The sequence below is a fragment of the Maniola jurtina genome, chromosome 18 (genome assembly GCF_905333055.1).
Source record: "Maniola jurtina chromosome 18, ilManJurt1.1, whole genome shotgun sequence".
NCBI classification, from domain to species: domain Eukaryota; kingdom Metazoa; phylum Arthropoda; class Insecta; order Lepidoptera; family Nymphalidae; genus Maniola; species Maniola jurtina.
The window spans coordinates 4,881,505-4,904,000 of record NC_060046.1 but is presented as its reverse complement, the minus strand read 5'-3'; the positions used below and the strand labels follow the sequence as shown (position 1 = coordinate 4,904,000).

The 22,496-nt window shown below is 37.9% G+C and overlaps 1 protein-coding gene across 8 annotated transcripts in view; it reads right to left on the bottom strand.

Moving 5' to 3' along the window:
• The window catches only part of LOC123874592 (DENN domain-containing protein Crag), a 53,059-nt gene that overhangs the window by 22,664 nt on the left and 7,899 nt on the right, over positions 1–22,496 (bottom strand). For 6 of the 8 annotated variants that reach the window (XR_006797960.1, XM_045920070.1, XM_045920074.1 and 3 more), the window contains exons 3-15: positions 12,710–12,874; positions 9,383–9,622; positions 8,734–8,821; positions 7,080–7,239; positions 6,396–6,587; positions 5,821–5,922; positions 4,794–4,966; positions 3,988–4,079; positions 3,342–3,463; positions 2,736–2,847; positions 1,930–2,018; positions 1,196–1,363; positions 337–562 (exon numbers count right to left, since the gene is read on the bottom strand). Coding sequence is in view for 7 of the 8 variants with exons in the window: in XM_045920070.1 (XP_045776026.1) it covers positions 337–562; positions 1,196–1,363; positions 1,930–2,018; positions 2,736–2,847; positions 3,342–3,463; positions 3,988–4,079; positions 4,794–4,966; positions 5,821–5,922; positions 6,396–6,587; positions 7,080–7,239; positions 8,734–8,821; positions 9,383–9,622; positions 12,710–12,874 (1,929 nt within the window). In the remaining variant the exon portion in view is untranslated. The remainder of the gene's footprint in view (positions 1–336; positions 563–1,195; positions 1,364–1,929; positions 2,019–2,735; positions 2,848–3,341; positions 3,464–3,987; positions 4,080–4,793; positions 4,967–5,820; positions 5,923–6,395; positions 6,588–7,079; positions 7,240–8,733; positions 8,822–9,382; positions 9,623–12,709; positions 12,875–22,496) is intronic. The other 2 variants (XM_045920072.1, XM_045920076.1) reach the window with 1 other exon arrangement.

Genomic DNA, 22,496 nt, shown 5'->3' with positions numbered 1-22,496 from the left:
AGTTTCAAGTATAACTTTTTCCATGTATATTATAGTTGGTATAATATGGCCAGAAATATCATAAAACTCTAGATAGGCAGAGCTCATACATTCGTATTTAAAAATTGAAGCCAAATACGTACGCATGGTTGCTAAAACTTAAATTAGATAAATACTGCTTTTGGATTCGTTTAAAAATAACGAATATATACTATAGAACCTAGAAGCTCAGAAATGACTGACGAAAATAAAATTTCACAAACAGAATTACCCAAATATTGCCCGGGTAGGATCCGGCGGCGGTACGAAGTACGAAGCCCTTAGTAATTCAATAAAGAGTGAATAAGTTAGACTTACCCGGGTCGGGGTCCGGCGGTGGTACGAACACGGTACGCTCCGACGTGTTAGAATTGTCCAACCCCAGCAACGGCTCATACCCTCTCGCATCCTTGCTCGACACTCGCTCTATGCACTCGTCGAAGAACGTGAGCCCTTGGTCATTATCACAGACGAAGGAGCGCTCCTCTATGAAACGCGTGAACATTTGCGTCCGCATTATTAGCGTGAAGAACCGTTGTTCTGTCTACAAAAAAAGACATACCTTATATATATTTTTTAGTCTAAGGCTGAGATCTGTAGAGCACACTTTGACATTGCTCAGACTTAAGACAGTGTTAAAACGAGCCAGCGTAATGCCAGATAAATCAGTCTCGTTTAAACTAAAACTTAAGTCTAAGCAAAGTCAAAGTTCGCTCTATAGATTTCAATCGAAATGTTCTTTTGCACACAATCTCTTAGCTGACAGGTTTCATCAGTTTTACCATTTTACAATTTTCCCTGAGAAAAATATAGCACTACATTGAGACTTGTTATGGTCAGTTAAATTTAGTTCAGAGATAATAGTCAAGTAGTAAGTCAAATCCACAAGGTGGTTCAAATGCAGTCTGTTGATTGCGCTATTGTCGAAATTAATTTGTTTCACTAGCTTATTCCCGCGACTTCGTCTGCGACCACACAAATTTCAAACCCCAATTTTACCCCCTTAGGTGTTGAGTGTATGATGCCTGAGAGTTCTCCATAATGCTCTCAAAGATATGTAAAGTTTGGCATTCCGCACTTGGCCAGCGTGGTAGACTGTAGCCCAACCCTTTTCAGATTGAGAGGAGACCCGTGCTCTGTAGTGAGCCAGTGATCGGTTGATGATCCTAGAACTTACTTTATCAGCTCTCGAGCGAAGGAATGCATCCATATGGAACAACGCGTGTGGATCTGTTGTCCCAACTGTAGGCGCTTTCGTGATGGGTATGAGGTAGCTGCGGTAACCCTGTAGTGTTTGCGCCATGAACCTCAAGAATGCTTCTTGGATTTTGAGTTCTAATGCTTGCTAAAAAAAAGAAACTTTAACTTAATATTTAAAATCAGTTAAAGGCTGATTTTTCGATCGCGGAATATACTTTAACTGATGAATAAATTTGACGTTTTGACCGATTTCCTTTATTAAAACTGTCAAACTTATGTAATAAGTTTAGGACTTATTCTTTAGATAAAAGTTATTTGACGATTAAAAAATCAAGCCTTAGTCATTAGAAATTGTATTAGACAGTAGACTCACTGAAATGAACCTATACAAGTACGCTGGATGAGGTGTGCCACACAAATGACAGTTATTTTTCATGCCGATTCGAAGCACGCCACAACGTACCGGGAATTGTAATTGACACTATAGTAACAAACACAAATAGTTTTCGTATTGCCACTCTATTGACAGATGTCTCATCACTAAAATTCCGAGTACGCTCCCTTGACACTTACTGTTGCTATCATCGTCAAAATAACGAAAATCAAGTTGCATCAAAAACTTCGGCCTGCAATTGCAGGTCCCGCGTGTATTTGTGGATGTCAGTGGAAACTTGAAATTTAAAAAATCACATATAATATTACGTCTCTCACCTCTTTTTTCCTTTTCTGGAAATCTCTGTCTAAGCTAGTGGTGGGTTCACCGTTATATTTGCTGTCATGTGAAGAGTGTATTGGTGATGCTAAAATAAACATTGCAAATAGTTATACACGGCTATTTTAGCGCTTAAACTGTCGTGAGTGATACTCATCCACACTTAATATTATAAATGTCTGTCTGTCTGCTAGCTTTTCACGGCCCAACAGTTTAACCGATTTTGATGAAATTTGACACAGCGTTAGCTTACATCTTGGGGAAGGACATAGGCTTTACATTTTAAATACTTTTTTTTTATCCCGGAAAATCAAAGAGTTCCCACGGGATTCTTAAAGGTCCATCTGTTCAACCAATATATATGAAATTTGGTACATGGGTAGCTTGCATCCCGGAAATTGACATAGGCAACTTTTTATCCAGGAAAATCAAAGAGTTCCCACGGGATTTTTAAAAAACCTAAATCCACGCGGAAGAAGTTGCGGGCATCATCTAGTTATGAACATAAATGTTTGTCGGCTAAACTCACATATTTGTTGGAGTAAGCCCGACTAGTTCTGGACCTGACCAGGGTCTTTTTCAATGGGCCTCTACTTGCAACGCGGCGCCCAGGAGACTGCGTCGCGAGCAGAGGGCCATTGAAAAAGGACCCTGGAAGGTTCGAAACTAGTAGTAGTATGAGCGTAATCATTTCTGTTGGGCGAATTCCGACAGTCAAGTTTCATCCTATCAAAACAATGTTTTACGCATGATGTGTGCACAAACAGACAAACTGTAACAATTTTCATAAATGTGCTAAACTAACCTAACATACCGGGTCGTATGGTTGTGTATAGTTGCTCCAATGTTTGCCGTAATAACCTTACTTGCCGTTTGGGCAACAATTTTATTGATATATGCCTCTGTGATTCACATATCTGTAAAAATAAAGTTTATTGGCAAGGTAAAACAATCAAGGGCCAACTTGTCAACTTGACAAAATTAAAACTATCCAGACTTTCTTGGAAGATGTTTTAAAATCTAGAACATGTGACCAACTATTAGTCGTGGTAAATTCATCTTTTGTTAGTCTTATCTTAGGCCAAGCTCACTTAGTACGTGACGTCTTATGAAAAATAAAGCTGAAAAGCTTACGCGATAGAAAGAGAGGATTTATTGTAAAATAAATGGTAAAATCGATACTTGGGGATCGATAATAGGCTCTTACTAGAGAGAGAGAAATAAATGTTTATGCAATAGAAAGAGAGGTGTTCATTAAATTTTAGACTGCAGTGCGAGCTAAATTGCACTTTATTGCATCGTGACAAGAGTCGCTATTTATTTAAACATCTTTCATGAGCTTTCTGTACCATGTAAGGAACTATTAAGTATTCTATAGTATTGAGTCGATGGAAAAGCATAGAAAACTTACTGTAATATTGTTAGTATCTAAATCGACACACGTCACGTCAGGCGGCGGCTCGTACAAGTCAAAGAACCTCGAGTCCACGCCTATTAAATAAGGCAGAGGCGCGTGGAGTACTTCGGCTAAACCTGAAAACGGCAAATGACAATTAGGAGAAATCCAAGGAATAAATTTTTTAATTCGCTATAAAATGTAAATCTGTATAGTACAACATCCAGCAAGCGACATGCACCACCCGCCCTTCCACTGCTAAGCATGGAAATCTCTCAATAGCTCAACGGTTATAGGAGCGGAATGAAATCCGGAAGGTCAGCGGTTCAAACCCCACCCGTTGCACTATTGTCGTACCTACTCCTAGCACAAGCTTTACCCTCAGTTGGAGGGGAAAGGGGAATGTTAGCCATGATTAAAATGGCTAATATTCTTTAAAAAAAAATGTAAGGTCTACATCTCCTGAGGATGCTCCGGTGTCGGAGCGAAACGTCGAGTGTGTTCTGGTGGTGTTGCGTGGTGTTACTTGGGGCTTGTTTAGTGGCTGGCTTTTCCTGCATGTTTAGCTATGGGAGGGCGGGCGATGCATGTTGTTGTGTTTTGACTGCCAATTTATTGTTTTTACGATACTAATGAAAATGCAACTGAACAAATAGCTTACCTAATGGACAAAGTGGTATGTAGGGACACTGCCACTTAAATGGAAATAATAAACTGGAGACTGCCTCTGATACAGCTGTTAATGTGTCTGGCCTGTCAAAACAAAATGTTATGATATACTTAATCCGAATCAGCATCTAAATGTAGAGACAAAATGCCAACAAACCACAACACACGTAACATTGGTTGTTAGAAACTATGCATAGTATTCGCTAAATTTAAATTCGTTTGTAGCACTTAAACTTCCAAGACAAAATATCGTTACAGTACTCCCACTATTATTAGTTATGCCGAATGTACCTGCGCAGCAATCTTATTTTTGACTGGCGCGAAAATATCTCAGCCAATCATAACGGGCGTCCGTCCGTTATTGGTTGTTGCCTACGCGCTATGTTTTATAAGCGTGAATTATGAGCGAGATAGCACGAGTCTCTGATGTTCTTGTGTTTAAAATCTTAACGTCAAGTGATAAGGTCTGTAATTCATTGGTGCGCATTCAATTTGAGTCGGCGATCGCGCAACCTATGATCGCATTGCTAGTCGCATTTCATTTGCGCAGTTTATAGTCAAACCAGTCCGCTAAGGACTAACAGCGATAAAACTTTTTTACAATAGTATTTTATATTTTGAACGGTCACAAGTCCTAATGCGTGCGAGTAAAATTCAACCTAAGGACTACTTGTTTAAAGCTCAAGATTTATCATAGTTTCTGTAAATATTTAAACGGTTGTTATACTACGGGTGCAAAGCACCCAACCGTTGGTTATATAGCTTCTGATGAACTTCACACTTAGGTGTTAATCTCACCTGAGTGAATGTATAAGTATTTTCTGTTCCGTGATTGCTAAAGCCAGTAGTAACAAGCAGTTATCCGGGCCGAGGTTCAGTAACAGCTGTCGGAAGCCCGCGCCGCTCCGTACTAACGGCTGGTCGTCTCTACGCGTCACTATCACACGGTCGTGAGGATTTGTGGGTGATAACTGAAAAAAGATAAAGAGATGATGGTCAAAAGGGGCGTAAATAAACAGAATTAAAATATATCTAAAATGAAAGTTTCCTACAAGTACTTTTATCTTAAAAAATATAAAATAAAGAAGGTGACTGATTGATCTATAAACTACTGGACGGATCGGGCTGTAGCATGCAGATAGCTATTATGACGCATTCATCCGCTAAGAAAGGATTTTTGAAAATTCAACTCCTAAGGGGTAAATTAAGGGTTTGAAATTTCTATAATTCACGCGGTTGAAGTCGCAGGCATAAGCTAATCCTAATATCACACTAATCACACTAATCTATAGGCTACTTTTTATCCCGGAAAATCAAAGAGTTCCCACGGGAATTTTAAAAAACCTACATCCACGCGAACGAAGTCGCGGGTATCAGCTAGTAATATTATAAATATGAAAGTATGGATGTTTGTTACTCAATCACGCAAAAACTACTGGACGGATTGGGCTGAAATTTGGAATGGAGATAGATTATACCCTGGATTAACACATAGACTTTTAATCCCGGAAAATCAAAGATTTCCCGCGGGATTTTGAAAAACGTAAATCCACGCGGACGAAGTCGCGGGCATCAGCTAGTAAGATATATTTTGGAGTGCGTTTAGGAACTTCACAACATGGTTCCTCCTCACCGTTCTACCATAGAATAGCGAGAAACTGTAAACGTTGGCATCCTTACGTGGTCGGCATGGAATTCAATCTATTTGTATGAAACGTTTATGATACAAACCGCTAAAGCGGGTCCCAAATATGAATCAATAAAAATATGTCTATTTAAAAATATCACATTTTGTATGAAATTGCAAACAAGTTTCTGAAAATACCTGTAATAATATTCTTGGTTCTGGAAACGGCACTTCCTCTAACAAGTGCGTTATATATCTTTCTATTGGTATACTTAGCGGCTCTTTACTCCACGACATTTCCTGGAAACAAATTTATTTTTCTTTAAATTCAAATAATGCTATTTCATTAATCATTAGGCGACTGCTCAAGTAGCGGAGCGAATTAAATACAGGTGTAACTACTCAACTTAACGCCTTAATTTTAAAATTATTTTTGTGCTGTAATAAATACGTTAGGTGTAGTTATAGCACAAGAATTAAAACATAAAACCATAACAGTACAGATCAAAGCATAGCTCCCCCCGGTCTGAGCCGCCAAGTTTTCCAGCAATCCGATTTTCAATTGGTTTACTTTGACGATGAGGCACAACCTTATGAATGAAAAGCATAAATAACTCTTCCCTTCCACCTATAATATGGGTACCTTTAAGTCAAGAGTGAATAGGCAACTTCTAGGCAAGCGCGCTCTATCTTAGGCTGCATCATCACTTGCTAGCAGGTCTGATTGCAGCCAAGCGCTAGTCCATATAATTAAAAAAAAAAAAAAAACTCACCAAAATGTACAACAGCCATCGTTCAAAGGTGTCGCTGAAGGGCCACCTCGACAGTAAACAGATACACTTATTCGCGTGTAAGGAGTGCGAGCTGTGAGATACGCCCGCTCGCCAGCCTAGCTGCTCCATTTGAGACTCGCTGAGATGCGTGTGTGGATAACTTTCGTAGAATGTAACTGCCGAGCCGTATACCTGAAACGAAATATTGATGTCACTGCCATTCATGCACAAACTAATATAATTTTGATAGATATTTCAGACTATAATTTAAATTTGAAACCATTTTCATTCTGAGAGTGCCTGTGCTGTGCTCAATAACGGACGGGTTAATCTACTTTTGCAAAATTTAGCAACTTTTGAAGCTTTTTGTTTGAAAACTGTAATACGTTTTTTGGGTCTATAATCTTAATTCCGCCTGAAATGGAATCCAGATTGGATACAATACAACTTGCTCGATAGACAAAAAAAATCTAAACTATCTAATAAGTTATCTTCTACTTTTGCATTGTAAATGTGTTCGAGTGCAATATACCTCTACTCTCTACCAACTACGAGTCAGCAATCAGCATACAACACTTGCTCAACTTAGATACAAAATTTTTGCGGCTCACTAATAATGTTCTTTTTTGACTTCTTATTCTCTTCTTAAGATAATTATTAAATAGCTAAATTCAAGTGACTCACTTTATCTGTGGCATCGGCAACAGTAAGGACGAATGTAGAGAACACAGGTTTCGGCGAAGCGGCGTTATTCGGCCACAGTTCCAACGTCCCACCCATCGGTAGACAAAACAGAGGCACTGACGTTGGAAACGCTAAGCTACGACGTTCAGTTGTGGGATACCTAGAGAATAATACTGGTTTTTTAACGTTTACACTATCGTGAGTGATTTCCATCATGAGTATAGATTGTTAGAATGATCGCTGCGCGTCGCGTTTGAGGTTGAGGTCTTAACCGCGACGCGTCAATAATCTGAGTCCCTATGCAAAAGGTCTCCGGATGGGTTCGAAACTAGTCGGGCTAGCGTCAACTAAATACGTGAGTACAGCCGTAACAATTTATACTTATAATAATAATACTGTATGTTATTTGTATGTGGCGACACCACCATACAAACATAGGTATGTTAGTGGCGAAAAAACGAGCTCAATTTTGAACTTGTGCAGTGGGTGATTTATCTACCCATTTAATAGTATGACGTCAGGTGAGACATTCAGGATAGCTATAATACGGGATGCCTGGAACTTCGTCCGCGTGGATTATGATTTTTAAAAATTCCGTGAAAACTCTTTGAATTTCAGGAATAAAAAGTATCCTATGCCCGACCCCAAGATGCAAGCTATCTTCTTGTCGAAATCGCTTAGACGGATGGGCCGTGGGAACTCATTGGTTTTCCGGGATAAAAAGTAACCCATTATTGATCCAGGGTATAATTTATCCCTATTTCAAACAGCCAAATTCGTCCAGTAGTTTATGCGCGAAAGAGTAACAAACATCCATACATACATACAAACTTTCGCGTTTATATTAGAGTAGGATTACTTAATCGCTTTAATCTGTTCACTTAAACGAAATTAAAACGCTCTGAAAGCGCAGTAGGTCATAGAAATATGCAGTTTAATGCAGTTAAATATCACGTTAAACTCCACAGGGCCGGGCTAAAGTTCATTAAACATAGCCTTTTAACGCCGCCGGGCGTTAATTACCGACTCGCTTCGTGAAAGTTATTTCAATTAGCGTTCATTTTAAATATAACAGCACTCTTCATTCATCTTCAATGATTCATTTTAACACATAAGCTAAGGTCGTCCGAGATACTTTGGTCAGAAGTGGGTATGATGCATGAATTGATGAAAACCACGACTTTTTTTGACAAAAACATGGTTAAATGGTCACATTGTTTTATGAGTTGTACTAATACGAAAATATATGTCTGTCTGGCTGTCTATCTGTCTGTTACCTTTACATGGCCAATCAGCTTAACTGATTTTGATAAAAAGTAGCTACAGAGATTTGCATCCGAAGACGAATATAGACTACTTTTTATCGTAGGAAACTAAAATATTCCCACTGGGTTTTTAAAACCTTAAGTCAGATGTCTCAGTAATTGATAATTTTACAGCAGATCCCTACTCGGATGTTATCAATTACAGCTGTATTTATATAAAATAAAATCTATTATTATGTGTTTAAGAATTCAGACAAAAATGAAGTTAAAAAGATACTTTTTTAACATCATTTGTTGTTGAGTCAAATAAAATCATATTGTCCAGCTTTAAATTAAAAATATATATATATATATTCATTAGTTTAATTAACAATATGACGTACACTCACCTAAATAACACTTCTGGTTTGTAAGCTATTAGTGGCGGACGGTTCATTGACTTTTTGTAACAGAGAAATACATCGCTTCCTATTAAACCTGTAATTTAAAACAGCTTATTACACTCACTTACAGATAAGTAAATACCATATTATTTGGACTACTAATGATAATAGATGTGAGAAATATGAAGTACAAGGACTGGCCGTTTTTGCTCTATGTGTCAACTGTTATGTCACAAGTGTAAATTAAAAATTTCTAACACCCGCGACAAGTGAAAGTTACAGTAACTAGAAAAGAGCTGATAACTTTCAAACGGAAAAACCGATTTTCTTGGATTATAGCTAAGAACACTCTCGATCAGCCACCTTTCTAACAAAAAAAAAAACAACTAAATTAAAATCGGTTCATTAGTTTAGGAGCTACGATGCCACAGACAGATACACAGATACACACGTCAAAGTTATAACACCCCTCTTTTTGGGTTGGGGGTTAAAAAGTACGGTTTAGTACGGCAAACCGTACCTACTTTTGACATGGCAGTTGATACAGATCAAATAATTATGGTGAATCCTTTGTGAGTGTGCCGGTCAAATGTTTTGAAGAATATATTTATTTTAAAGCTTAGTGCTGTGCTAATAGTTCATAGTTCTATCATACCTTTATTAAGATTCTTCCCGATCATACAGAAGGCATGCGGCGGCGTCTCTCCCCTACTCGTGACAATGACACATACGTCAACTACCACCAACGCGTTGCACGGTGCCGTGGGGTGCGCCCGTCTATACGTTATGAACGTTTTGGCGGTGGAATTGTTCACGTTGGCAAGCCGATCGCCCACTGAGAGAAGGACCATTTCAGCGTCAGCCATTAAACGCTCTCTGCCTTCGTACATTACACCTGTGGAAAAAGGAATAATATAAACAGTAGATAGTATTTTCAAGATGCACTTGATTTTTGGACCTTAGGCTGAGATCTATAGACTGTACTTTGACTTTGCTTAGACTTAAGAGAGTCTAAATGAGACCACTTTTAAAACCATAAAATTCTCATTATGATGCATTTGATAGTATTTTTTATTCATTTATGCTGTATCACCTAAATAAACAAACTTGTTATACTACTCGGTAATAAAATCTTAAACTTCTTCTGCTTTGTCGTAACACTCTTGGCGGTCGTGGTCATCACGAGGTAACGTTTTTGGGGGCAGATGTTATACGCCTCACGAGCATTCGCCACTTCTCAATCTCAAACTCTCAAAATCAAAATCTCAAACTACCTAATACCTATTCATTAAGTACATTGTTAATTTTATTAATATTAAATTTAATAAGCCTGGAATTAAAATTAAGAAATGAAAAGATGTTTTGCGGTCAATGCTCTGTACATTTGCCCTTTTATACCTACTTTTATTATATATGGATGTTTAGACAAGATAAAAATCCAATGAAAGCAAGCGTCTAAGGGTCCCAAAGAACAAGGGTAGCGTTGTAGGTATTTTAGATAACCTATTGCAATCAGGATCATTGAGTGGATGATTTCTTAGTAGAAAAAATTACTTACAAAGTTTACGTAAATAAAACGCAATCGTTTAATCAAGTGCGCAATTTACTTTGACTCTGTATTTAGAATTTCTATTTTTAGATTATAATAAAAGGTAGCTCTAGGTACTTTAATGAAAAACAATATTGGCTAAACAATTAAAAATAAACAAACAATAATTAGATTTTAGTGAGTAGTTAGTAGTTAGTTAGTCTCAATTTCTTAGTGTCGTAGAGGCGATGGCCGTTGGAGCCGGATAGTCCTTGAGTGGAGCCCGCGTTTAAGCAAACGTAGTGTGGGACGCCCTCTAGCACGATGGACCGACGATATAAAGCGGCTGGCGGGAAGTGGCTGGATGAGGAAGGCTGAGGACCGGGTGTGGTGGCGCTCTATAGGGAAGGCCTATGTCCAACAGTGGACTTCCACAGGCTGATGACGATGATGATGATGATGAGTAGTTACAAAATGTATACGAGTTTCGACGATTTGTTCATCATAAGGAGTATGTACTCCCTGTAATAGCTATAACACAGACACTAAATTGTCCCAGTATATTTTTTAAAATTAAATTACTTAATAAAGCCCCAGATTTATTTAGAGAGCAGGCTATCGCATCCTGATAAGCATTTTGTTGAAATCGGTTTTATTTATGTAGGTACAAATTTTATTATTACTATAAGAGCTACTTCGCACTAGGGTTTTTACGAGGAAACTCCATTGTTGGCTTTCCTGTCAAAAATAAAATTATTACAGAAACGAAAGAATAAAAAAATTTAAAGGGAGGACTCACTACGGAATTTGCGACAGCGTGAAAGTAGGTAATCATTTTGAACTATAAGGGGCTAGTTATAATAGGCAGCCAAAGTGCGCGCTTAATACGATGCGTTTTGAGCGCTTATTAAAATTATATGAATTTCTATAGCACTATCAAGCGCTGCCATCATTGATACAATTTTAGTAAGTATCTAGCTCCTGTTAATAATTATAAACATACTAGAGAATACCCGCGACTTCGTCCGCGTGGATTTAGGTTTTTAAAGATCCCGTGGGAACTGTTTGATTTTCCGGGATAAAAAGTTACCTATGTCAATTACAGCTGGACGCAAGCTGTACTCTGCTGCTGCTTTGGTACCTCGGTACCAAATTTCATACAAATCGGTTAAGTGGATGGGTTTTTGGGAATTCCGTGGGAACTCTTTGATTTTCCGGGATAAAAAGTAGCCTATGTCCGTCCAAGGGATATAAGCTAACCCTGTAACGGGTACAGGTCAGAATCGGTTGAACTGTTGGGCCGTGAAAAGGTAGCAGACAGACAGAACGCTGCACTGCATTGTTGCGGCGTGAAAACGAGAGTGTGTAGGGGCTTTATCAAATCCAAACCGACGACGATAAGTATCGAATATCGGATCTCCTCAAATCGCCTTATGCCATGCCGTGAAATGGACTTATGCGTTACTTAGTCCTGTCACAAATAAATGTCGATGCAACATTATAAGGATTCTGCTTTGTTTACTTAAGGAATACGCCCGATATCAGTGGAGCTATAATATCTGGTGCCTGGCAAGAGTCGTGATAGCCTAGTGGTTAACAAGTCTGCTTCCTATTGGGAGGTCCGAGGTTCAAACCCGGGCACTCACATCACTCAACATCGTGAGGAAAACTGCATGCCTGAGAGTTGTTCATATTGTTCTCTAAAATATGCGAAGTCTTGGCCGGCGTGGAGGACTACGACCTAAGCACCTTCTCTTTTAAGAGAGCCGTCTCAGTAGTGGGCTGGCGATGTGTTAATCATGATGATGATGATGATGATATTACGCAATGGTTCAATAGTTAAGCATATCACAATTACATACAGGTACAGTTACTCTTGTCTTGTCATCTTGCACGCACATAACGCGACAAAAATAAACAAATGTCGCTAATGTCATCCTATGTGCATGAACACTGTCAAGGGCACGCAATGAAGTAATCTGAGAGTAGGAGGACTTTATACAATATAAATTAATACTAAACGCTGTTAGCGTAGGCATTGGTTAGATCCAAATTGCTTCACCTTAGATCTGATAGCTGGTCATACATTATGAACTAACTAGATAATGCCCGCGACTCCGTTCGCGTGGATTTAGTTCCTTCGTTGATTTGGTGACTAGCTTATTCAGCTGCAGTTCATGAGGTCTTTGATTGGGCCAGCTAAATTTTTGGAATTTTCTGTCAAGAAATCCTCAGCCAAAGGCTCAATTGCAGGTTGCAACAAGAGTTGGGAAGTTGCGTGTTACACTTATGACTTTACTTAGAAGTTAAAACGAGACAGATATGTGAATGACAAATCTGTTTCGTTTTAATTTTAACTTAGGTCTGGGTAAGTAAAGTATTGTCAGATCTCAGCCATAACTTGCTAAGAAGAACTATGTGACTGATAACAAGTGACTTTTAATCGAAATATACCTATATCCACTAGCGGTGGTCGATCCCTTCCTCTCCGTATGCACAGGTAGCATTCTGGCGAGCGCATCGATCCATGGTTCAAATTCGCGGGCAAGCCGGTCGGTGTTACCTCCAATACTTCGTATCCATCTGGCACTCTCTCCCCTAAGCCAGGGAATATTACACCTGAAACAATAAAAAATATTGACTTAGGGCCAGCGCATACCGAACGCCACGAGTTACAGAATATACAATCCCGAGGGAAGGTGAGTGGAGTTGAGGGCAGGTGAATAAAAAAAGAAAAAGAAAAGAGAATCGGTTGGCCATTCGCGCGGTGCGTGGCTGTGACCGACGCAGTGCCCACTTGTAGAGCACGCTCATTTTCATTATAGGTGCTAATTTAGACCGTATATCAAAGTAAAAAGCTGAGTTTAAGGTGTTAAAAAAGAAGCAACGCGCACTCCACTCCGCCTATGGGCGTTGCGCTTAATCGGCTTTTAGAACCCGTATCTGTCCTAGAAAATCGGAATATGTAAAAGATTTGGTTAAAAAATTATTTTTAAGCCAGCTTATGCGGGTACATTATAAGTATAAATCAAAGTTAGATTTGCATTTGCATTTCCCCTTAATATGCGTATTTGAAAATTTTATGATATGTGTCGTTTATGACGACTTCAATAACAATATTACACCCTAACCTGATGTAAAACTACCTAACAGACAGACAGACGGACAGAAGGCAGACGGACAGAAAGACAGACAGACAGGCCCTATAAGGGTTCCGTTTTTCCTTTTGAGGCACGGAACCCTAAAATTGCCTTCATGCTCCCAGTCTTCTGATTGTAATTTAATGATCAACAATGTAGGTCATTCAAGACATCGATCGATGATCAATGATAACAATAAATGTGAATAAAACGGGTCAATGAATTGTGCCCTTATTGAGATTTATCGTTGGGGTGGACAAATAATACCTTGATTTAACAGTCAATGACCAATTGGTAAGTTTCCCCTCCTTATCGAGTATATATAAATATCGAGTAATATACATACAAATACGGTGATCGCTAACCTTGTTAGACCTTGTCCAGAAGAGCCGAATTAAACGCGAATCGTTATTCAAGCGCGTTGAGGAGGTACTGGGCCAAATACATCGCGTCCAGAAGCATCGCGCGAATGTAAAATACGCGTGCAAATCGCGTGCAGTACGTCAGACTCTCGACTCGCGCGTATAACGCAAGTCGTGCGAGATACTAGACTCTTTGGTTGCATCGAGTTTACGCTCGAACTTCAGAGCTAGAGCACGTATCAATATCCCCAAATGCTAACGCGTTGCATGCTCTTTCTGGATGCAACATAAACGCGCGAAACGAATAGCGGCGAATCCGCCCCTTCTGAACAAGGTCTTATTCTTAGGTCTTAGGTCTTGGTGGTACGAGGTATGTCAGAAACTTTCCCAGAAGGTTCAAAAACAACTGCACAAGTTTCAACTCAATCGGATGAACAGTTTTGAAACGCGGGACATACAAACTGATATATAAGTACACACACAACTGCTAGACACTATTCCTACTTTAGTCAAGTACAAGTGTAAATTAATAATTTATAACACCCCCGACAAGTGAAGGTTACAGTAACTAGAAAAAAGCTGATAACTTTCAAACGGCTGAACCGATTTTCTTGAATGATAGCTAAGAACACTCTCGATCAAGCCACCTTTCAAACAAAAAAAAACTAAATTAAAATCGGTTCATTCGTTTAGGCGCTACGATGCCACAGACAGATACACAGATACACACGTCAAACTTGTAACACCCCTCTTTTTGGGTCGGGGGTTAAAAAATAAGATCCTGATCAAAACACCTCGAACATTGCTAGGTCTCACAATCGATGGGTTCAACTCTCAAGTCAAGGGCATTAACTAGTGCATAACTAAACCAGCGCATTGTTGATAGGATTTAGACTAAAATAGAAGTCTTACTAGGCAAGCAACTTATCGCGTTAGAAAATATTTACCGGCTTGTGAAAAACTACTGGCTTTTACCTGTTATGTGACTGTTACGTAAGATTCGGCTAGTCAGATAAGTAATTATTTTATTATAATTTTTCACCAAAAACTCAGAGTGTAAGGAAAATGATTATTGAAAATCAGAAAATAAGTAGGCATTAGGAAAAGAAAAAAGAAGAAGAAAGAAGATTAATTTATTCAATGCACGAGTGTGCAATGAAGGAGTAGTCAATAAGTACAACAAAATAAATTAACAAAACTTTGAATGGGTAAACAACAACAAGTATAAAAAAACTTAGGTTAGTAATATTAGTAGTTTTTAATAAGTACTTAATAATCACTTCTTGCACCCACATGGCACAAGATGAAAAGGCCCCGTCTCAGCATTAACAGGGCTCTCTCCGTCACTCGTTTCATACAATCGTAGTTCCAATTTCATTTGAATATTAAACAACCAAAGTCCATGAAATTTTGCAGACATATTCTAGAAACTAATATCTGTGTCTGTGGTGTTTTAGATTTTTCTAAAAATATGTAGTTTTAAAATTACAGGTGTTCAAAGATTTGTATGAAAATTTTTAAGACCGCGTAACTTTGAAACCGAATATTTTAACAGAAATCTGAAAAACCACAGACATAGGTATTCGTTTCTAGAATATGTCTGCAAAATTTCATGGACTTTGGTTGCTTAGTATTCAAATGAAATTGGAACTACGATTGTATGAAACGAGTGACGGAGAGAGCCCTTTTAATGCTGCTGGTTTTAAAAATAAAACCTCAATAATTCTGCACTCGTTTGAAATAATTTTACGTTTTTACCATATTTTCCTCTCCTTATTTATATTTTTTCTATAATAAAGGTACTGATCTAATATTTCGTGGTAACTTACAAAAGGAGAAAATGAGAAAAAAGGAGAAATCGGCAATTAAAACAAGTGGAATAAAATCTCTTTTTCAAGTGCATGCATCAAATAGTGGATAAAGCGTGATGCGTGATAAAGATGTGTGTTTCAACACACAACACGAAACAGAAACGGCGTCAGACGCAAGCCTACCGATCGCAGCGCAGAGAACACTAATGGATCGAGACCAAATCCAGAGGCTTAAAATGAAGACGAGCCTTAGCCAAAACCCCAGTTAAAAGATCAATCACCAGAGAAGCATGACTTCCTTGCACTGTACCTGGAAAAAATGATGTCTTAGAGACATCATTTTACCTCCTTTTATGGCATATATGGCATAATATATAACCTGGCACTCCCGGTTGGCTAGTTGGGAGTACTTACCGCAATATTCTTAAGTAGGTACTGAATGCCTGTCTTTGAAGGGCCTTGGGCCTTTAGGTCCATTTTACTCTTGTACCTACTTATTCTGTTACGACGCTCAAACTCTATTAAAGTTGGCGAGTTGTTGAAACTCTATAATTCGTTACAAGATTTTATAACTAGCCGATATCCGCGACTTCGTTCGCGTCGATATAGGTTTTTTAGAAATCCCGTAGGAAATCTTTAAGTTTCCGTGATAAAAAGTAGCCTATGTATCAATCCAGGGTATATCCCATCTAATAATAATATATCTATAATCTATCTCCATTCTCAGCCAATTCCTACACACTTTCGCCTTTATAATATTAGTGTGAAGTATGATAAAAGGATTTGTTATTCATATTGTAATGAAGAAAGTTACATTGCAAAGCGCGAGGGTGTCGGTGCGCGACGCAGAATGGCTTCTAAGCTACGCTCACATAGCTGATCTCAATCAGTTGTGAAGAACGCCTACAGTCCTACACACAGATGTGTGCTTTTGGGCGCCGCGTTCGACACGCGCGTCGCCGCAGCCGCCACGCGTTGTATATCCAAGCCTTATTGGTCGATAAGCTTCAACTCAGTTACGTTATGAGGCAAGCTAGTAGGCATATAAAGATAACTGCTTACAAACCGAACTTGTCACACGAGTTTACAACCTTTCTCGGTCTGGTTCATCCGAGCGAATCAAGGTCTCTGTGTGTCCTAGACTAAAAGAAATCTATACGAGTAAACGGGAGGCCATTGGGCCTACCAATGGCGTGCACTGCCTAGAGGCAAATAGGCATTGCCTAACTTATTTCTTTTATACCTTAACCCTGTAGCGGCAAAAGGGCATGGTCTATCCTAAATGAAAATAATTGTAAAGCTGACCAAATGAGCTTACATTTATCATTAATGTAATCTTATTGGTCGGAATGGCTGAGTTAAAAATATGTCAATGATGAGTCACGTTTCTTTACGGAAGTTAACTATCTGGTGATAAGCGAATGTTTTGAATAACTATTAGGTAATAAGGAATTTTATCGTTCTACTTTAAATATTTATTCATTGATTCTTTATTAATTTTACGCTGACGGAATCGTAGTCATTTAATAGAAAAATACAAAAATCCATCCTATGGTACTTAAAATGGTGATTTCATGTTTACAAATTAAATGTGAACTGATTAGATAAATGGATTATAAGAAATCTTGGTGTGTATCAGCCACGGTAATCACCCACTTCGGAAACTAGTTTCTTGCAAGTTAAATGGTCTCGTTTTTTTTGTAGAAAGTCAGTATAAAAAGTGGTTTCATTCACTAAGTTCTACATCCTACCTAATCTATACTTACTAATATAAATACGAACTGTCCGCTAGCTTTTCACAATCCAACAGTTTGACAGATTTAGATGGATACATCCAGAGTTAGATTACATCCCGGGGATGGACACAGGGTACTCTTTATCCGTGAAAATCAAAGAGTTCCCACGGGATTCTTAAAGGCCCATCGGCCCATGAAATTTGGAGCAGAGGTAGGTGGCTTCCGTTCCGGATATTGACATTGGCTTCTTTTTATCTCGGAAAATCGAAGAGATCCCACGAGATTTAAAAAAACCTAAATCCACGCGAACGAAGTCGCGGGCATAATCTAGTAACCTAACATATTATAAAGCTTTTTGATTGATGTATGTGTTAAGGTTTATCTTTCTGTTAATAAATCTTTGTTGTTATATAAACACCAAAACGTCGTAATAATTGCATTTCTTGAAATCGACCTTGTCGGTTATGTACCCCGGGGTCACCTACGTGTAAGACCACTCACCACTGCGTCAGAGGGAGGTCGCCGAAAAACTGCTGACAAAAGCATTTTAGTTCTCAAGTGTGGGACAGCAATCCGACACGACCAGAGCGATATCAGGCGTGCAGCAGTCAGCGCCGAAGGCTGGCACGGGGGTAAATCACCGCCAATTTCGACTTCCGACGACCTCAAATTTCAATCAACCGATTATGTTAATGATGACGACAGGGACATCAGTCAGTCAGTTTCTTCTCAAATATAAATAGACATAAACGTGCAGGCGGATCAGCTGAAATTTATTTAATTACTTACTGATGTTATGGATATTTCGAAGAGTTTGTTTTGTTGGGATTTTAAGAAAATCCTGCGCTTTTTCAACTATAAGTTACAGGTTTTATTAAGCTAGATCACATACAAGTGTAAATAAAAAATTTATAACACCCCTGACAAGTGAAGGTTACAGTAACCAGAAAAGAGCTGATAACTTTCAAACGGCTGAACCGATTTTCTTGGATTATAGCTAAGAACACTCTCGATCAAGCCACCTTTCAAACAAAAAAAAAAACTAAATTAAAATCGGTTCATTAATTTAGGAGGTACGATGGGGTTAATAAATAATACAAATAGTGACAGTGATATGGAACATAATAATAACATAACCTCTATGTAGTCAGTGGAATGCAAATAGAAATTACAGGCAACCATATTATCATAGCACAGCTGTAACACAATGCCTAGCCACAGTGTATGTTACGTACGAAGGAGTCATGCGATATAGGGGTCTAACCACAATCACATCAATATTTGCATGGATCTGTTCATAGAGTTCATACCTACTTCATAGCTCTATAAAATATTATGAGATTATTACAAAAAGAAACCGGCCAAGTGCGAGTCGGACTCGCGCACTGAGGGTTCCGTACTCGGGTATTTTTTTCAACATTTTGCGCGATAAAAATAAATAAAATCTGTTTTTAGAATGTACTGGTAAAGCTCTTTCATATGAAACCCCACTTGATTTACTTTGAAAATTTAAACACATTTTTAATTTTTTTTTAATGATGTAACCACAAATTCACAGTATTTGGATTTATTCCTTTACTTGTGCTATAAGACCTACCTACCTGCCTTTCACGATTCTAGGTCAACGGGTACCCTTTTCTTGACAGACACGACGGACGGACGGACAGACAAACAGACAGACAACAAAGTGATCCAATAAGGGTTGTGTTTTTCCTTATGAGATACGGAACCCTAATTACGTACCTATGGTTACAATCATGATGGAAGTCAGGGATGGTATTGGTTAGGTAGGCCTATTCACTGGGTCATATTAAAGAATGAGAATTGAGTTATTTCTACTAGGGTAAGCAATGCTTTTATGCTTCTATGGTCTACACGCTATTGCCTATGGCGATTTAAATTTAATTAATTAACTACTAATAATTTCATTTGATAAGTCAGTAAGTTGATGAGTCATTTTGCAGGTTTCCAAACCCATAAATATTAAAATTAATATTTGTGTGCTTTGCACATTGGTCATCTGATTTAAATGAAACTTTGTACAGTTGTTGAAGGCACTTGTGTGAAGGTTTCTGATAATACCATCAAAAACATTCAAACTACAAAAACTGTGAGAAGCATTGCAAAGAGTGTTCATCTAATGCCAATGCTAGTAAGCTAATGCTAGTTTGAAATATTTAAAATCAGGGGGTCCCCAAAAATAAAACTCCTCTCAATCAGCACAACTTTAGTGATATGTGTTCCCAAACATCCTGTAATAGCTTTATCACGTTTATTATAATATTATTAAGGGATTCCCTTACAATATGACACATTTGATGTACAAAACTTTATTTATTGAGAACATTATACTTATCTTTTACTAATACATAGTATGGTGTTGTATACCCAATAGGATTTTGATTGGGCATACCATAGCTAGCCTAAATTTCTTCTTGTTAAAAAATTGTTTCTTTCTATTTCCTTAATGAAGAGGGGGAAGGAACAGTAAAATATTTACTGTTAGTATTTACAATAATCATGGCATAAGTACTGTTGTTTTGATGGACATGATTGTAAAGAATAGCTTATCCTTAAGCAAAATAAGACATGAATATGTATGACAGAGTTGATGAGACTAGAATCACTAAACAGTTAGGAGTAGTATCCAATTGTGACCTAGAGAATCAATTAAGTATGAGACATGAAGTAATTAAGTATATTCACCTGCATAAGGTATTTAAGTAAGGTTTTTTTTTTCTCTCGCCTGGCTTTACAAAGATTAGCCAATGTCAAGTTTGTAGTTATTATACAAGTATTGACCCCGTCTGTGCCGGCGCTCGCCGACATACGTACAACACCCCCTTAGAGCGCTTTTCAGTCAGTTTTAACAAAAAAAAACACTCCAAAAAGGCAGAGCACGCCCGCCAGCTAACACCAACACAGACGAAGTCCCAAGTAAGGTTCCAATAGGGGTAGGGACCCCTAATCTTTACAAGCTAAGGGGCCACACTGATTCCTCCACTAAGGCTGAGATCTATAGAGTACACATTGAGTTACCTCAGGGAAGCATTTTAGGACCAATTTTATTCTTACTATATATAAACGATCTTCCTGAGGTAACACAACACCAAACCATCCTATTCGCTGACGATACCACTGTTTTAATCAAATGTACTAACGAAAAAACATTTAATTCAGACATCAACCTAACTATCAATCAGATCATAGACTGGCTAGATAAAAATAATTTAAAACTTAATGTAGATAAAACAAAAATTGTGGCATTCAAAAGCGTTCAAGCTAAAGATATTCCTCTTCATATTCATTACAATAACAGTGTCATATGTGAAGTGGAATCAACCAAATTTCTAGGGATTGAACTTGATAAACACTGCAACTGGAAAAATCACATTGACATTGTATGTAGTAGAATCAATAAGTTTGTGTTCGCTTTAAAAAAATTAAGGAAGATAGCCACTAGAGACGCTGTTTTGAGTGCGTATCACGGTTACGTATCATCTGTACTTAATTACGGTCTGATAATTTGGGGTAACTCAGTTGACATAGACAGAGCATTCAAAGTACAAAAAAAATGTATACGGGCAATATGCGGAGCTCACTATTTGGATAGTTGCAAACCTCTTTTTAAATCCCTTAATATACTCCCTCTACATAAATGTGCATATTTGTAAAAAATAACCCTGATCTCTTCACCAGACATGGAGATGCACTTGGAAAAGCAACGAGACACAAAGACAGATTGATATACCCTGATATAAAATTATGCTTATTCCAAAATAATTCGTATTGCATGGCAATAAGCATATTTAATCAGCTTCCTTCCCACGTCAAAGTTATGCCATTAACTACATTAAAATCATTTTTAAATAAGTGGCTATTAGAGAAATGCTTCTATTCGATTAAGGAATACTTGAATCCTTATAAATAATAGCACCTATGATTTTTCGATATCTCTAGTTTTTATTTTTATTTTGTTTGTCTAATTATTTTTAAAATATGTGTAAAAAACAAAATATATTCTGACATTAAGCACTACCTAACAGACAAGCATATTTTGAGTTGTTAATAATAATTGATATGTTTTTTATGGTTTTTATAATGTTGACATTTTTTGATCTTTATTTAACTATTATTTTATACTTTGCTTGTGTAAAATCTATGTATGTCTTTCTTTACTTAATATTTTAGTCTTGACTTTATTTGTATTTAATTTAATTGAATTTAAGATAATATTCAAACACCAGTTATAGTGGTAAAATGTATAAGGCTCATCAGACATTATTCCAACATATTGTACCTACATTTTATTGAATAAATCATTGAATTTGAATTTGCTTAGACTTAAGATACTGTTAAATAGAGACAGTGTTATACCGCTGGCATAAGTCTGTCTCGTTTCAACTGAAACTTAAGTCTAAGCAAAGTCAAAGTGCACTCTATAGATTTCAACCTAGTCTAAAGGGCCAGGGCCTATATAGCTTATTATATTAACATAATGTAGTTTTCAATTTCAGCCCTGGGACTAGGCGAGTGGTCTATCATGCTTATGGTATTTATATTGCAGTGTGCAGATATATTTAAAATCTAGATCAGTGGCATCTTCTAGGCAAGCACACTCTAACCTACATCTCATCAATGCTCTATTCCTCAGGCAAGATTGTTGTCAAGCTGATATGAGATTCTAGTAATCGTTAAATATTTTATTGGCACCTAAGTAACCAGCCACAGCGCAGCGGGCGAACAGCCGCCTGCTTGCCGCGTAGTAGGTAGGGTGTCGCAGGTTCGAATCCCACTCATGAAAGGTGACAAGTTATATTTTATAATTTACCTTTTTAATTTGGCATAGGTGTCGACTTAAAATAGGAAACGAGCACATTCGCTAATTGACATCGTGTGTGAACGGTTCAGTGTTGAAAACATGCAGCAACTACCTGCATATGTGATGTTGGTCAAATTGTGATGTAGATATAAGTTCATTTTTGGTATCTTAATTCGGAAATTGTGTTGTGCACAAACGGAAGGGGTAAGTGCTAGGCGTAGACGACATAAACGACTGCCCATTGCAATTTATACGTGGCGTATTACAATAGTCTTTTATTTGTTGATAGCCTAACGCCACGCCCTTCTACCTCGGGACCTTAAAATAAGGACAGACACCATTGTATGAACGAACCCTGAGATAGGCTGAG